Source organism: Opisthorchis viverrini, assembly GCF_000715545.1.
Source record: "Opisthorchis viverrini unplaced genomic scaffold opera_v5_626, whole genome shotgun sequence".
In the NCBI taxonomy this organism is placed as follows: domain Eukaryota; kingdom Metazoa; phylum Platyhelminthes; class Trematoda; order Opisthorchiida; family Opisthorchiidae; genus Opisthorchis; species Opisthorchis viverrini.
In genome coordinates, this window is record NW_008752296.1 from 115406 (window position 1) to 132545 (window position 17140).

General features: G+C 42.0%; 1 protein-coding gene across 1 annotated transcript in view; it reads left to right on the forward strand.

The window, feature by feature from the left end:
• The window catches only part of T265_15596 (hypothetical protein), a gene marked incomplete at both ends in the record, with an annotated part of 37414 nt that extends 23353 nt beyond the window's left edge, over positions 1–14061 (forward strand). The window contains 2 exons of the mRNA XM_009178705.1: positions 13505–13613; positions 13939–14061. Coding sequence (XP_009176969.1) covers positions 13505–13613; positions 13939–14061 — 232 coding nt within the window. The remainder of the gene's footprint in view (positions 1–13504; positions 13614–13938) is intronic.
• Between the last annotated feature and the right edge of the window lie 3079 nt (positions 14062–17140).

Genomic DNA, 17140 nt, shown 5'->3' on the forward strand with positions numbered 1-17140 from the left:
CTGTGTCATTTTCCCAAACATATTCAATTTGCGTGGCGATATTCACTTGGGTTTACCGACCAAACCATTACAGCGCTAGAGTTGAAGAGGTTCTACTGAATTCCACAGTGATAAAATACCAATTTTCATACTAATCATAGTAATAATTTAGCCGCAGAACCGTTTTGGTAGGCAGCCATCCTACTGCCAATGAAAAGCACAAGTGCAGAGTAATCGCCGCGTTGTACGTGAGTATAAAGTCGGTCTATTCCTATACTATTCACGGCAAACAAGTCTTTCAATTCTTCTATCCCACTTTCAGCAATCTCTTAGTCTTCAGAATATTTGCTTTGGCAATTTCGAGAAGTTCAAGAATTCCGGAGGGCCGCTCAGCTTTTGGCCTCATAAAAGCAACCAATTAATTTACCCGTGAGAATCATCACCGATATTCATGAGATGTGTCAAATTCAGTAGATGACATTATGCTGTTATTTAACGTCACTGCCAAGGAAACTGCTTCCGTCCATTTGTTTCTGAATGACAAACAACTACTACTAATGGGTAGTAGTTGAAAGCAAACGAAAACGGGTAATAATCACTGTCAGTTGTGATGGATATCTTTCGAGCAACAATATCCCCGTAGATTTACAACGAGTGTTTATGTATTGGATAATGAATAGCTGGTCGCCGACCAACTATTGTTTGATGGGTTGGGTTTTCCGAAGCTATGTTTAGAAGTTATGTGCCTGATGAAAGCGAAGATCTTTGTTCATACTCACATCACTCTCATTGAAACCAATGTCCTTCCTTCCTGGGTTTTCTTCCGGTGGGTGCACACTAAAGGGTGGGCAGCGCCTGACTCAACTTGAGCTCTTATTTATGACCCATCAGCGTGCATATCCGACTGCCGTACAGGTGTTTAAGCCGGGCACACTAATGATATCACTCAAACGCAGGAATTGCCTGAAAAATTCCTCTTCAACACGGCAAACAAGTCTTTCAATTCTTCTATCCCACTTTCAGCAATCTCTTAGTCTTCAGAATATTTGCTTTGGCAATTTCGAGAAGTTCAAGAATTCCGGAGGGCCGCTCAGCTTTTGGCCTCATAAAAGCAACCAATTAATTTACCCGTGAGAATCATCACCGATATTCATGAGATGTGTCAAATTCAGTAGATGACATTATGCTGTTATTTAACGTCACTGCCAAGGAAACTGCTTCCGTCCATTTGTTTCTGAATGACAAACAACTACTACTAATGGGTAGTAGTTGAAAGCAAACGAAAACGGGTAATAATCACTGTCAGTTGTGATGGATATCTTTCGAGCAACAATATCCCCGTAGATTTACAACGAGTGTTTATGTATTGGATAATGAATAGCTGGTCGCCGACCAACTATTGTTTGATGGGTTGGGTTTTCCGAAGCTATGTTTAGAAGTTATGTGCCTGATGAAAGCGAAGATCTTTGTTCATACTCACATCACTCTCATTGAAACCAATGTCCTTCCTTCCTGGGTTTTCTTCCGGTGGGTGCACACTAAAGGGTGGGCAGCGCCTGACTCAACTTGAGCTCTTATTTATGACCCATCAGCGTGCATATCCGACTGCCGTACAGGTGTTTAAGCCGGGCACACTAATGATATCACTCAAACGCAGGAATTGCCTGAAAAATTCACTCTTCAACCCTGCACTTATGAAGTAGTGCTATAAAGGCTGCCTGACATGACAGGTTCCCGGATTTCCAACCTTGGCAAGGCTACTGGATATGCAAGGCTGGTGAGCTCTAATAAACATCTAAATTGAGCCAAGTGCCTCGCCGTCGTTGGAAATGATACGAGGATTTGATACTTCCTTTAAAAAAATTGATGACGGGTTAACAGTAGTTGATATCGTTGACCAAGTTGAATGGATTGTTGGGGAACCAAGGAGAAAATCACTATTTTGCTTCTACAATCGCTGTGTAAAACCGAAACTGGGTAACAAGCTATTTTGTGAAGTCTTCGCAAGCGTCACCGTGTTTTTTGACACCCTAATGGTGATTCCAAAATATCCCCCAAACCAAGTATGCCTGAATTTTTAGGGCAGCGATGGGTTCGCAATAAAAGGTGGTGAAGGCAGCTACTGAATGCAGTAACTTTTTGGGATCGCAGAAACATTCTCTGCGTAATTTCTTCAATATGGCCATGACATTTAAATTTGCACTCGCTTCCTTACGGGCCTTAATTGAGTTACCGTGCGGCTGCGACCTAGTGAAACTGTACAAGTGTTTCATATTTTACGTTTGACCGTACGGTTTAGTGTGTAATGATGAAAGAGGGTCTTAGGATGGGTGTTCAGTGAACCTCATCGTAGAGTTGGAGCAGGAAAAAGAATTACCAACTTTAAAGGGAAATGCTTGGCCTATAAAAATGATATGAGGCGGTAAGCTGTTCTGTGTCTGGAGCTTAGTGTCAGAAAAATGGCTGTCATACTATTGGGATAAGTCAAGGAAAAAAACCTCTGGGCATATTTGTTCTATTTGTCAGGGTTTTTATAGTTTATCAGCGGGTCGATTTGTAGGATCCGGAGAACAGAGCATATGCATATTTTGGTATGGTATAAGAAACGTCGAGGCATGCCTATGTATATTCTCCAAAGTCACATAATAAAGATTAGTGAAACCGATGGAGACGTGTTCTACGGGAGCGGTGGGTGGATTGAATATTTTGGCTTAACTGGAAACAATTTGGTGCTGAAGGGCTTAGTAGCAAGTCACCGTTGCAAGACTCAATCCGGAATGCTGTATTTAAAATCTTTCTAGGCTAGGCGCACAGAAATTTCTAGCTTTAAAAATGTTACTTGTGGAGTGATGATGATGATAATGATGATGGTACTTTGGTGTACGAAAGTTTTGTAAGGTACGTCTCACGTCGGATTATTTTGCTCTAGCCTCTAAACATTTTCATGGATAACAGGCAACGATTCATGAATTTCATTTTTGTCTGCATCTGAGGCAGGGTAAAACGAAATTCGGTGGTCTACCTTTAAATTTTGTGGCACATTGAAAAATTCTTGCCGCCTTGGATCTACGAAATTGCGATATGTGGGAGACACGTAGATTGTGCATTGCTCATCTTATGCTATTCATTTCAGTTCCGTGTGTATTCATTCGATTCGCTAGGTTATATTAATATGTGAGAGAGGAAATTCTGGGGATTCCGGTTCCTTCGAAGGTAACGTCAATGGGGAATCCGGATAGATTGTAGGCGCGCCGCCTTTGAATACAGCAAGGAGAAGTTCAAATATCGTATCCCACATTCTAGCCCGGACAAATCGGCTACTCGACCAACAGGCTTAAGTGTTAATAGAGCCTTGGTAAAAAAACAGAGTGACGGAGAAATGTTCATTAGGGACAGTGTTAATGGTGCGACCTCGCTAGGGCCGACGGTGACATGGGAGAACCACTTAATTCCCGATCTTTGGTGAGCGCAGAATTCTCCAATATTCATGGGAAACCCCATAGTGTTCTAAAAACTGATAATTTATCTATGTTTATGGTGATTTCTTGCCTCCCTTTTATGGTCGATATGGTTAGACTACAACTTTAATCGAAAAGCAAATGATGCTGGCTTGTTATTAATTTGCCTGTGTTCGCCAATCGCAGATGCGGTTTTTCCGGCATTGAGATACGATCGATATGAAGATTTTTGGTTCTTTTGAAGATGTCTAACAGTATTTAGTGCTCTCGTGTACCGGTCCTCAACGTCTCTTATGTAATCCAAAAAACCGCAAACCGAAGGCTCAAAATGGACGAATTTAACATAGCCACATTGAGATGAAACTACAAGTGGTACTTTTGTTGCTAAAGCCTCACAGTTCAACCAAATTCATAGGAGAAAAACAACGTTATGGAACACGAAGTTGACAAGGCCTTCAGAGGCGTGTTTTGATGATTTAGCCATGTCGATGTGTGCGCTGCACTGCCAATGTTCCGGAGATCCTTAATATAGTTTCTGGCGCCTACTGCAATTTATCAAAATGATTACGTAATACGCGATCGGTCATTACCGGAAGAATGTAATCCATGACAAAAAATTGACTGATACGCCTACAATGGCTTTGGCGTGTAGAAACGTGTAATCGGTGCAACTAAATGTGTTTTTTCTACATCGATTTAAAAAACAGAACAGATTTTTACCTGTAAGTGTAAAACGTACGCATTTTGTCAATGGCATTCGACTATCTCAATCTTGCCAATTTATTGTTCGTTCGGCCAGGCAGGCATCAGGCAATCATCGAGCCACACCACGTGCTTGAGGGTGCGGCATAAGAAAAAAACAGCTTGACGGAAAATCTTGTGAAACTAACGTCTGTGATACTAACAAAATCATTTCCTTTGCCGGTGTAGTTCGACACAACATTCACGGGGCTGGTTGTACAATTTGGCAATAAAAGACAATAACAACAACAATAGCAGTAAAAGTACAACAGATGCTAGAGCGGCCTACGAACAAAAAAACCGGTCCATTCAAGTGCTTAGCAGTGTTTATCAAAGATTCTTTTTACACTTTAACACGTCAGAACATACCGTACCTTAGTGCAACAAACATAGCGCCACGATTTCTGATGCATCTTTATGAGGCAAAACGGAGGCGTAGTGAACAATAAAAAGATAAAGTGTACACGAATTAATTTAGCCGACATTAGCGGGATACGTGTTCTGAATATGCAAAGCCTATTTTCAACGCAAGTTTTAGAAGTATCATCTCGTACAAATTGCAAAATTTGGTTCAAAGTTATCAAGCGTCTCGTAAACTGACACAAACAATGTGACGTATGCAAAATAGCTTAGGTTTACTTACCCTGGTGAAACTGTTATTTACTTCAGATCACATGGTGTGCAAATATTGTAGGGCACTCTACAAAGGTTCGGTGCGTGCAAGTGGTAAACCGCTCACAGGCTTAGAAGGACACATTTATTTTCATTATGCAGAGGGTGCAAAGGATAGGAAGCTTCAAAGTTTCAGATGGATTTCTCATCTGTCCGCAGATGTTACAAAGATGTGTCACTCTCGCATCCAAGTTACCTAGCGCGCCAGCTTTCCGCGAGGATTTCCTCAGGCTGTGATCCACCCAAGGTGTTTGCGATCGGTTTCGACATGTAACATTTTTACAGTCAGTTATGACCTATACTTATCCAGGGCGCATACGTTTGTTTAGCATTCTTTCCAAATTGTCGAGTATTTCTGTTCAGCGTTAGTTAAGACACGATTAGTATATTCGAAAACTTCCCTCTCGTGCTATAGGAATGCGCCGATACCACGATGACTGATAACCGCGGGAACGGTGAGCACCTCTTTGGCTCTGGGTAGTTTGTGAGTCAGCGGAGCAGCAATCGTGGCAGTAAGCTAACTCGTCCGAGACCCACTTTATATCTCCCTACTATTACGGAACTCCAAGGGGGTCGTGACTTGGCTTCATTTATCTGCAGACCAGACTCTCGGATCCGCTTCAATACAACGTCCAAGTAAACTGCATGCTCTGATTGTGAATCGCCGTGCAAAAGGATATCGTTTCCATACATGGCAATATTCGAGAGTCCCTTCGTTGAACGAGGCATCAAATGCCTGAATATGGGGGGTGTCCATGATGAACTAGACGGCATTCGTCTAAATTGAATTTACGCGTCCCTAACGGTAAGTGCGGGTTTCTCTGCCTAGATTGTTATCTCACATTATCCGGAACGGCATCCGATACAGTGATATATCGTGGATGCTGGATGGAATGGAAAATCTCCTTAACCGCAGGCACAGCTACAACCCGTTTACGCTCAGTTCATTCGAGCGCCTTGAATACGCCCAACACATATATTCTCCGTCCACATTCCTGACAAGCCCAACCCGGAGTTGCACGCAGTGCTGGCTTCTTCGATTATGCAATTCTTCAACATGCCTTGAATAGTTTTGTGGACGTCCTCACGTGAATGGAGCAGCAGCGGACGGAGACCATAGGGTCCAAAGCGTTCTGACGACAGGAGAATCTCGTGTTTACTTCATGGGCGGAAGCTGAAATGATGCCGTGAACAATTCGGAATATTCGTCGGCCACCGACCGTACCGAAGGTTGAACCATTGTAGGAGAAATCCCGAGATGCACGGCGGCGGAAAACGGAACTGTGTGACCAGTTGTAAAGGGATTGACAACGGTTTTGTGTCTTTCCGTGAAAGCACAATTCCTAGAAGATACATTTCGAACAAGCATTTCGGACGAGCGGTCGAATAACGGCTAGGTATTCAGATGTCCGTGGGTGACGATTCTTTTGAGATAGACACTTGAAGCATTTGTGCTCGCATTCCGCGAATTGTACAAATAGTTCGCAGCGAAGTTGATAATCTCAATGACGGAATGTATTGACGCAGTCATAGACAGCGTTTCACCTTGTGCATTTATTCTTGGATAACGGCAATGTTCTACACCTACAAACAGCGCGGACCTCTCTAATGTTCCTGGCCTCCAGCTCTTTAACAGGGCAAAGTGGAATTACCATGGCCTCTTCTTTTCGTCGGGGGTTTGGAACTTACGTATGACAGGTTGTGTGAGGAGTAGAAGCTTGATAGTCCTCTTTGCAGATTTCATTGGAAAGCATTGCCACAACTTTTAATAAAGATATCTCACTGTTTCTTAGCAGGATAAATTTTGTGCATCGAGCTAGCCGATTTGGTGCAAAAATCATCCCAAAGGCCGTGATCTCGCTACTAGAAAGTATTCACATGTCTTCTGCCTTCAGTTTAAAATAACATTTAGGATGCTTGGTAGTAAGCATCAGCTACAGTCAGGGCGACCAAATGTGCATCATCTATATCGAATTACTGACTTTCGTATGCAGTGTTTGGTCATCGAATTCGGTTCCAAGTGATCGACGTTGTCATAACGATTAGGATACTGGCCGAACCACTCTGTAAAACACAAGTTGCTTACTAAGTGACTTGCTGTGTTAATAAATCGCCTATGAGGAAAACCCCGTGGTTTGCTATTCCTTTAGCACGAAGGTTAAAAACGGAGGCGTAGTGAACAATAAAAAGATAAAGTGTACACGAATTAATTTAGCCGACATTAGCGGGATACGTGTTCTGAATATGCAAAGCCTATTTTCAACGCAAGTTTTAGAAGTATCATCTCGTACAAATTGCAAAATTTGGTTCAAAGTTATCAAGCGTCTCGTAAACTGACACAAACAATGTGACGTATGCAAAATAGCTTAGGTTTACTTACCCTGGTGAAACTGTTATTTACTTCAGATCACATGGTGTGCAAATATTGTAGGGCACTCTACAAAGGTTCGGTGCGTGCAAGTGGTAAACCGCTCACAGGCTTAGAAGGACACATTTATTTTCATTATGCAGAGGGTGCAAAGGATAGGAAGCTTCAAAGTTTCAGATGGATTTCTCATCTGTCCGCAGATGTTACAAAGATGTGTCACTCTCGCATCCAAGTTACCTAGCGCGCCAGCTTTCCGCGAGGATTTCCTCAGGCTGTGATCCACCCAAGGTGTTTGCGATCGGTTTCGACATGTAACATTTTTACAGTCAGTTATGACCTATACTTATCCAGGGCGCATACGTTTGTTTAGCATTCTTTCCAAATTGTCGAGTATTTCTGTTCAGCGTTAGTTAAGACACGATTAGTATATTCGAAAACTTCCCTCTCGTGCTATAGGAATGCGCCGATACCACGATGACTGATAACCGCGGGAACGGTGAGCACCTCTTTGGCTCTGGGTAGTTTGTGAGTCAGCGGAGCAGCAATCGTGGCAGTAAGCTAACTCGTCCGAGACCCACTTTATATCTCCCTACTATTACGGAACTCCAAGGGGGTCGTGACTTGGCTTCATTTATCTGCAGACCAGACTCTCGGATCCGCTTCAATACAACGTCCAAGTAAACTGCATGCTCTGATTGTGAATCGCCGTGCAAAAGGATATCGTTTCCATACATGGCAATATTCGAGAGTCCCTTCGTTGAACGAGGCATCAAATGCCTGAATATGGGGGGTGTCCATGATGAACTAGACGGCATTCGTCTAAATTGAATTTACGCGTCCCTAACGGTAAGTGCGGGTTTCTCTGCCTAGATTGTTATCTCACATTATCCGGAACGGCATCCGATACAGTGATATATCGTGGATGCTGGATGGAATGGAAAATCTCCTTAACCGCAGGCACAGCTACAACCCGTTTACGCCCAGTTCATTCGAGCGCCTTGAATACGCCCAACACATATATTCTCCGTCCACATTCCTGACAAGCCCAACCCGGAGTTGCACGCAGTGCTGGCTTCTTCGATTATGCAATTCTTCAACATGCCTTGAATAGTTTTGTGGACGTCCTCACGTGAATGGAGCAGCAGCGGACGGAGACCATAGGGTCCAAAGCGTTCTGACGACAGGAGAATCTCGTGTTTACTTCATGGGCGGAAGCTGAAATGATGCTCATAGGCCGTGAACAATTCGGAATATTCGTCGACCACCGACCGTACCCAAGGTTGAACAATTGTAGGAGAAATCCCGAGATGCACGGCGGCGGAAAACGGAACTGTGTGACCAGTTGTAAAGGGATTGACAACGGTTTTGTGTCTTTCCGTGAAAGCACAATTCCTAGAAGATACATTTCGAACAAGCATTTCGGACGAGCGGTCGTATAACGGCTAGGTATTCAGATGTCCGTGGGTGACGATTCTTTTGAGATAGACACTTGAAGCATTTGTGCTCGCATTCCGCGAATTGTACAAATAGTTCGCAGCGAAGTTGATAATCTCAATGACGGAATGTATTGACGCAGTCATAGACAGCGTTTCACCTTGTGCATTTATTCTTGGATAACGGCAATGTTCTACACCTACAAACAGCGCGGACCTCTCTAATGTTCCTGGCCTCCAGCTCTTTAACAGGGCAAAGTGGAATTACCATGGCCTCTTCTTTTCGTCGGGGGTTTGGAACTTACGTATGACAGGTTGTGTGAGGAGTAGAAGCTTGATAGTCCTCTTTGCAGATTTCATTGGAAAGCATTGCCACAACTTTTAATAAAGATATCTCACTGTTTCTTAGCAGGATAAATTTTGTGCATCGAGCTAGCCGATTTGGTGCAAAAATCATCCCAAAGGCCGTGATCTCGCTACTAGAAAGTATTCACATGTCTTCTGCCTTCAGTTTAAAATAACATTTAGGATGCTTGGTAGTAAGCATCAGCTACAGTCAGGGCGACCAAATGTGCATCATCTATATCGAATTACTGACTTTCGTATGCAGTGTTTGGTCATCGAATTCGGTTCCAAGTGATCGACGTTGTCATAACGATTAGGATACTGGCCGAACCACTCTGTAAAACACAAGTTGCTTACTAAGTGACTTGCTGTGTTAATAAATATGAGATGAGGAAAACCCCGTGGTTTGCTATTCCTTTAGCACGAAGGTTATTTTAGTTCAAAAGAGCAGCCGTGCATTAAGGTGTACTTTTAGACAGTTCAAAAGAGCAGCCGTGCATTAAGGTGTTGAGTACTTTTAGACAATCGATGAATCCTTCACAATAACAGAAGAAACGAACGTCATCCGGAAGCTATCGTTGAAGTATATTGTGTATCCCAACACTGATGTGAAACAGTTATGCTCCCCAGATCACATGGTGTGCGAATAATTTCGGGGCACTGTACAACGTTGTGGTGCGTGCAAGTGGTAAACCGCTCACAGACTTCGGAAAACATTTATTTTCATCATACAGAATGCGCAAAGGCCTGGCAGCTTCAAGGTTTCGGATGGCTTACACATCGGTCCGCAGATGTTACAAAGAAGATGCAATTACTCAGTATAACTAACAGAAAAATAGTCAAGCGCACTTGTTGAAGTCACATTCTGTAGTGATCCAGAAAGTCCGACCAAGTGTAGAATGAACGGAATCAAAACATTTCCCTGAGAAATTAATAATATTATTCTACGGACAGCAGTTCGAATTCCACTTTACTCTAACGCATGTGTGGTTTTATTCTATTCCATTAGATTATGTATTAATGGCGAACTGCAAGAGACGTTTTCTAGGCTAGGCGTGACCAAGATCAAATTTAGTAATGCCTCATCAAAATATCATACGATTGTGAACACTCAAAGACAACTTGAGGTCAAACCTGAAAGATAAAAAAATAACTGCTCATTTGGTTGAACTGGGAAACATCTCCAGATTATCACTCTTCCAGTACCGATACTTATTCTCAAACGCTTAATATGCAAAACGCACTGGATTTTTTCAGCAGTGTTACATCCCGATAGAGGAAGTTACAAAGCCATTATAATGCCACGCGGAAGTCAGTGAAATTAGTTAAATAAACGGAAGCAAACTGACTTCATTCTCGCAATAGAGGATTGCAGTGGTGGTGTTGATCACCTTGGCACACGATATGGTTAACACGATGCCAGCGTTGTGACAGCAGGTGACTTCAGAAAATTCTAGACGTCCCGCATGTTTACCACGACGAGCAATCACGGACGATGAGGCACGGTGAGGAACCGATATTCTGGTTGATTCCGTCTAATAAAGGTCAGTGTTGGTAAGAGTCGTGTGAAATTGGGTTGATTATATGAATAAAATTCGGCAGTCAGCACAGAGAGAGATTGCCTGTTTCAAATACTAAGCACAGGTAAACCTTGGAAAGCGTTGTTCCCGATTTGAGGATGACATACGGCTAGCAACGCTCAGTTTTGTGTGTCCTCAATTAGTTGGTTTTAAACACTTCACACATTGTGCGCTCTGGATGGTTTGACTGTATAACATTCACACGTTGTGCGCCTTGGATGGTTTGACCTGTATAACAGTATAAGGTCTATCACGAATAAATCAAGTAATCCTTCGCGATCAGTGAGACATCGTCCATTGTCCATCACTGATGATTTGTGCGTGTAAAACGCACGGAAACCACACCTGTCACTGAGTTCTCTAGCTCTTGAATTGATGTGGAGTAGCCGAAGGGATAGACAGGATATTTTAGGCCAATTTATTTCACTTCTAACCGAATAGTTTGTTTCAAACGGACGTTTCCGGAATATTGGTTGCACGCCAGGGGCCGGCTTACGTGAATTCAGACATCTTAGCGTGGAAACACAAACATAAATCATTTGGTCAGGATGTGTTCCAATGTGTATGTATGTGTTCACATTTGAATTGTCTAAAATTCAGGAAAACTCAAAATTATCCACTATAACATTGCTGTACCCAACCATATTTGCTCTTTCCCGTTGGCTCGTGAAATCTGAATTTCGCCACACATCAAAATGAAATTTTCTACCATGAAAAAATGCCGGTTTCCTGGATACCAAAACATATTCATTGCATACATTTGGGACATTCACCACCGCCAACCCCCACGAAAGTCATGTTCATCATCAGATGTGAAGCCGCAGACGTTAAAATCCACCAAGCCGCCTTAGAGTGAGCAACGCAGAGAGTACGTCGACTCTAAGGGAGCACATGAATTGCTTGCTGCCCGGATGCAAGCGCTTTAAGCAAGAATGAAGACTACCGTTCATTCAAACATTGAGAGGCATATTGAAAGAAGGCAGGGGGTATTTATTGGAGTCCACTATATGTTCGAGAACACAACTAACAGGCCACAAATTATCGTGATTTCCTTAATGGTGGAAACCGTTTCATGAGCCGAGCTCCATATAGATATCATACCCTCTCATCCATATGCCAAGACATCTACAAACACCAGCGCGTCACAGTAGCTAAAGCAACAGGAACAAAATGCTCACCTGCAATGTGAAATTAATGGTCTAATTGCGGTGCCTGCCTTTGATGACACACAATTCAAGCCTATTCATCGGCTCACATCTTTGTTTGACAAACTGACACCATGTGCGAAGGTAACAGGCAACTTCGCTTTATTGGGGGAAGACCTATTCACTTGTAATTGTTAGAAAATCAATGGTGACGTTCAACATGATATATATAAGCGCAAGCTAGCCCTAACTGTGTATGCATAATCTGCAGCAGTAAGTTTGCGGGACCATTTCTTAACAGATTAACACTGGAAAACTGCCGGGTACCAAATGCAGATACTGTAGGTTGAGGAGACATAAACCGATACCTGTTCACAACATCGTTACGCGTGCCTTTTGGGTTATCCTAAATGCCTACGGTATGAAAAACTACGCACACACATGTGGGAAATTTAGTTACTTTGAAGAAACTTCCAACAAATGTTTCTTTCGACTCTGGTTTCTGCAACGCGTCACTAATTAGAGGAGAGTTTAATGGTACAGCTGTTCAGAGTATTACCATTTTAACCCATGCTGTTTTCTATCTTGTAGCCTTAGCGAAACGCGTGAAGCTTATTAGGTGGGTGTAACTAACCGACTTCCTAGCAACCTGCCAATAGTGACAACTAAAGAACTAGCAACTTAAATGAGCATTTTATTTACTAACTATCTAACTTTCCTTACTTACTTACTTATTTACATACTAACTCGCTTACTTACTTACTTACTTACCTACTTATTTACTTTCCTACTCACTTACTAACTTACATACTGACCTAATTATGTACTTACTTATTCACTTACTTACTTACCTAAATACTTACCTTCTTGCTTACTTACTTACTCACTTACTTGTTGACTTACATGCAAACTAACTGACAAACTTAATAACCCAAATTTGAATTGTCTTGCAACATTTAGTTTCGTCCAAGAAAATGCAAACAATCTTGTTGCTCTTTTCGACAAGATTTGGAGAATAAAATCTGAAGTCGCCCTTCTCTTAAGCATGAGTCGCAAGGGCGTCTGGTTTTGGTCTGCGGTTACTTAAAGACACCACTAAAGATAAATGGGATAATCTGCCGTTCGTTATTAGAAACATCTCATCAATTCACTCAATAATGTTCACGAAGCCAGCGAGCGCGGTCCGACTGTGAAATATCAGCTTCAAATGCGCATGGTCATATGTAATATTCCTATCTGGTTTCGAACCTTTCAGTCAGATAACGCGAAGTGATGCGAGCAAGTGTGTTAGGTTTGTAGCAATTTGACCCTGATAATAAATGGTTGGATCTCATTTATTTTATCTACAATTTGGCAAACTGAAAAACTGACAAAATATGCGTAGGTTACAGGCAACGTTGCTTTATTTGGGAGGGGGAACGCTTCACTTACCATTGTCGGAAATCAATACTGACGGTTAACATGTCGTATTAAGTGCAAGCTAGCCCTAGCTGCCTATATGTTTTCGCCAAACAGGTTTTTCATAAGTCGGGTATGATAGCACATTTCGTTCTTTTACTCCTTACACGGATTGCTGGTTGTTCAGGTGAGACACAACTAGCGCACTTCTACGCTATTCTGATAATCTCCAGGTATCAAGTGCTTGGTGCATGACGAAGGAAGCAATATGACAATCGAAAACGGATGCAAATACTGTGAGGTTTGTATCAAATTCTCATTTCTTTTGCCCTCCATAATTGGAATTAGGTATACTGTCTTCTTTAAATTAACCTTTTCTGCCTAGATTGCGGAAACATGTGCAAACAACTGTGCATATGTCCAACGTTGAGCTCGTGTGTGCTGGTGTGAAAAATGTTGTGACACGCAATTCTGCAACCTTGATAATGGGACTGGTGAGTAGATTCCGCCCGAAAGATTGATTCATTTTTCTCATCAGTCCTTTACCGGAGTCCAAATTAAGTGAAATTTCGCACTTTGTTTTCCATCTGTGAATTTTAGTGTGAATGTTGAAAGGTAGGTAAAAATTTCTAGTGTATGTCTAATTCTTCCATAATTTGCAGGAGTACGTTTGCGTGAACATTTCGTAACAAATTTGAAGGAATTGTATACCACACTGGGAACCGCCACATTCATACGTAGCAGATACGAACTGCAGATTTTGTAAGGTAAGGAGAATAAACCGTGGTATTTCAAAATATCCTTCTGTTTGTTTTTTAGTTTATCCAAAATGGCGGGGGGATGTATATGCACGCCCACGTATGCGAGAAATTTAAGTGCGTTGAAGAAACTCCAGACGAATTTTGTAGCGTATCTAGTTCCTGCAAGGAATCACTGCTCAGAGGTCAGTTTTATGTTACATCGTTTCACAATATTACCATTTAACCCACTCTGTGTTGTCTATCCTGTAGCCTCAAACTAACTAATGACCTCAAATTCAAATTATGTCTTGCAATATAAACATCAAATTTTCTTTTCTTTTCAATGCAGCCAAGACAACGTCTTGAATGCTGTTTCTGTTTTCGACATGTGTACATCAATTTTCGGAGGATAAATTCGGAAATGGCACTTCTCTTCAGCGATAATTACAAGGTATTCTGGTTTTCGGTGCTCGTGCATTTAAAGCTACCATTAGAGATAAACTTAATATTCTAGGATTACTTGTTAGGTTCACTTAATATTACCCACGAAACCAGTGAACGTGTTCCCGTCGTCGGATTTCAGCTTCAACTGCGTTTAATATCACCGTTACACGGTCATTTGTACCATGCACATCTCGTTTCCATCCACTCCTCAAGTCGCTTTATGTACTCACAACTGATTGTAGGTTTCAGCATTGCCCATATACTGACATGCATGCAACGCTACCCACGCCCAAAGGTACCTTCTTAAATATTGGTGCAGCACATTCGTTCACGCTGGAAACGATACAGCTATCTCAGATGTGACGCTGCTTGAGGAACCGAAATTTCTACCTATGCTGTTTCGCTGTTTGTTTTGATCGGCGGAAAATTAAGTGATCCCAGTGCCCTAAATATATCCTCTTCCATGAATGTCACAGTACAGATGTTCGTATATTTCTCCAAGTTCATGTGTGAGAACAACATTTGTGCCATATAAAACAAACCAGTAATGCTACGTGTGTTCTTAGTGATCTGATTTGCGTGAAATTTAGCACGCTCAAACTAGGCGATCAGCTTCCTGTGCTACAAAAGTAGCAGTTAACTTCGGTTTGTATCTTTAACTAAATGAGATCCACAGACTAGTATTTCCCTGTGAATGAACTGAACAAGATGACAACTTCAGCCATATTGAGACGACCTAATCTAATTTGTGATTATTCAACAAAATGTGAGTCTCATCTTTATTACTTGTGTGCAACAGACAGCCTTCTGTGGAAAGAGTTAGGTTATCTTTACCTTGCTACAGTAGATTGTCTGGGTGTTTGTCCAATTTACCTTCGATTTTCAGAGAAAACGTGAAAACAAATTTATGAATGTCCCCGCTCTTTACCCTCGTTTTGTGGAAGATTACGCTGTTTTGTGCCTTAGTATCAACGAAGCAAGCCCTAACGATTGTCCCGGATTCATGCAAAAGCGCCACAAAAGTCCGGAGTGTAGTGCCGCCTAGTGTATAGTCAAAATATTCTAGCCTCGAACAACTTGCGTAAGTAATGGGCGATGACTACAACAAGAAATTTAACCATTCTTGTATCATTCGTCAATCCGACGTTTCTGGTTATCACGGTAGGCGACGGCATGCCACAATTCTATCATTCTAGCCAAAACGCGGTACCTTTGAATTCATACTCACAAGGGATGCCGTTGAAGTATGCTGTAAGCGAAAAGCGCATTGAATAACTGAGATTAAACGTGATCCTGCTTGGAGATAAACTTCTTAGCTTAGGCTAACGGAAGGTGTCTCCGCACTTAAACCTCGTTTTCTGCAAAATTGCGCTGTTTTGTGGCCTGGTGGCAACGAACCCAGCCCCCAAATTGTCCAGGATTCGCACAACCTTCCCTGGGTCCGTGGAAGTTGAGTGAAATCGCTTTGTTTTCTAAGCAGTATTCTGTCACGCATATACGTTTTGCAAACGAAGAAAGGCTTCAAGCTCTCGCTAAGCTCACTTGCCCCCAAAGCACAAATTACATGGAAAACCCAATTGTTATTCATGTTTAATCTAACCGCTACTTTTTATTTGATAATTTTCAGCAGAATTTTGGGTTGAGACTTTCGCTTGAGTTGCATTCTTCTTTTACCCCAGCTCCCATGCAGCTGTATGTATGCACTCATAACTGAGTTATGGCTTGAGAATCTGTGGTGACATATATCATTTAATATTTATTGAGTTAAATCACTGAGGGGGTTCTCGTGACTTATGCACTTTTCTAATATGCAACGTAACGCCGAATGTCTCGTGCCATACAAATGCGTTAGAAACCTCTCCCAAACAATGAATGTTATAAAGCCGCCAAACTTGTACATTTGTTAGAGAAGCGGAAATTGCACCTTCCGCTTGGACTAACCACAACCACAATAGTCACCTTAATAAGTTCGGTTGATGGCAGTTGCTTTGACTTACATTTTCGCTGTTTCTGGGAAACGCTCTCCAAATAATCCGTCATATGGTGTCTCAAAATTTTTGGTGAATTCATTGAGGCACAATTAATCACAATATCAGTCATAGGGTTGCTTGACTTGGCCAATTTTCACATCGGAATCCATGGATTCGTAATAACATCCAGAGTACGGCCCTAGGAATATCAGGACCGTATTTAAAAACCTTGCTTCAGAAAATGTTTTTGGAAAATGGGGAGTGTATACATGAGTCGCTTAGAATATATCACTCTGCGGCCGATTCGCCGTGTGTAGATAAGATATAGCGTCACTGGTTATTAAGTCAAGGAAGCAAATCACGTGGTCACGTGTTGAGTCACTGCGTAGCTGAGAACACCTTAGATTAAAATTACACTCATTATGTGTATTTTTCTCACGAGCTACTCAGTGTTTCGGCAGTTTCTGGAAATAAAACGCTTCCGGTGGCGAGTTCATTAGTGAGTATTTTCAGAGGGAAAGTTGTAGGTTCAGCGTGCACCTCACGAATTGCCAAAACGAGGTATCAGCGCAGTGCATTCTGGTATTTTGATCTTCAACAGATACACCAATCGAATACACGCTTCTAAAAGTGGCCAAAGTCTCCCAACCGTGCATGCTGGTCGGAATGTAACATGTGCATATAGCTGCGCTAGGATATCACAGATGTCAGTTCTACTTATCATCCTCACAGCGCGTCATTGTTGTTAACCTCAGCGGGATGAATAATAAAACTACAGTTAACCGGAATTGGAAAGTATATTTCGAGATGCTTATTTTGTAACAAAAGTCGACATTTAAATTCACAATATAGGTATCAAGAAAATTT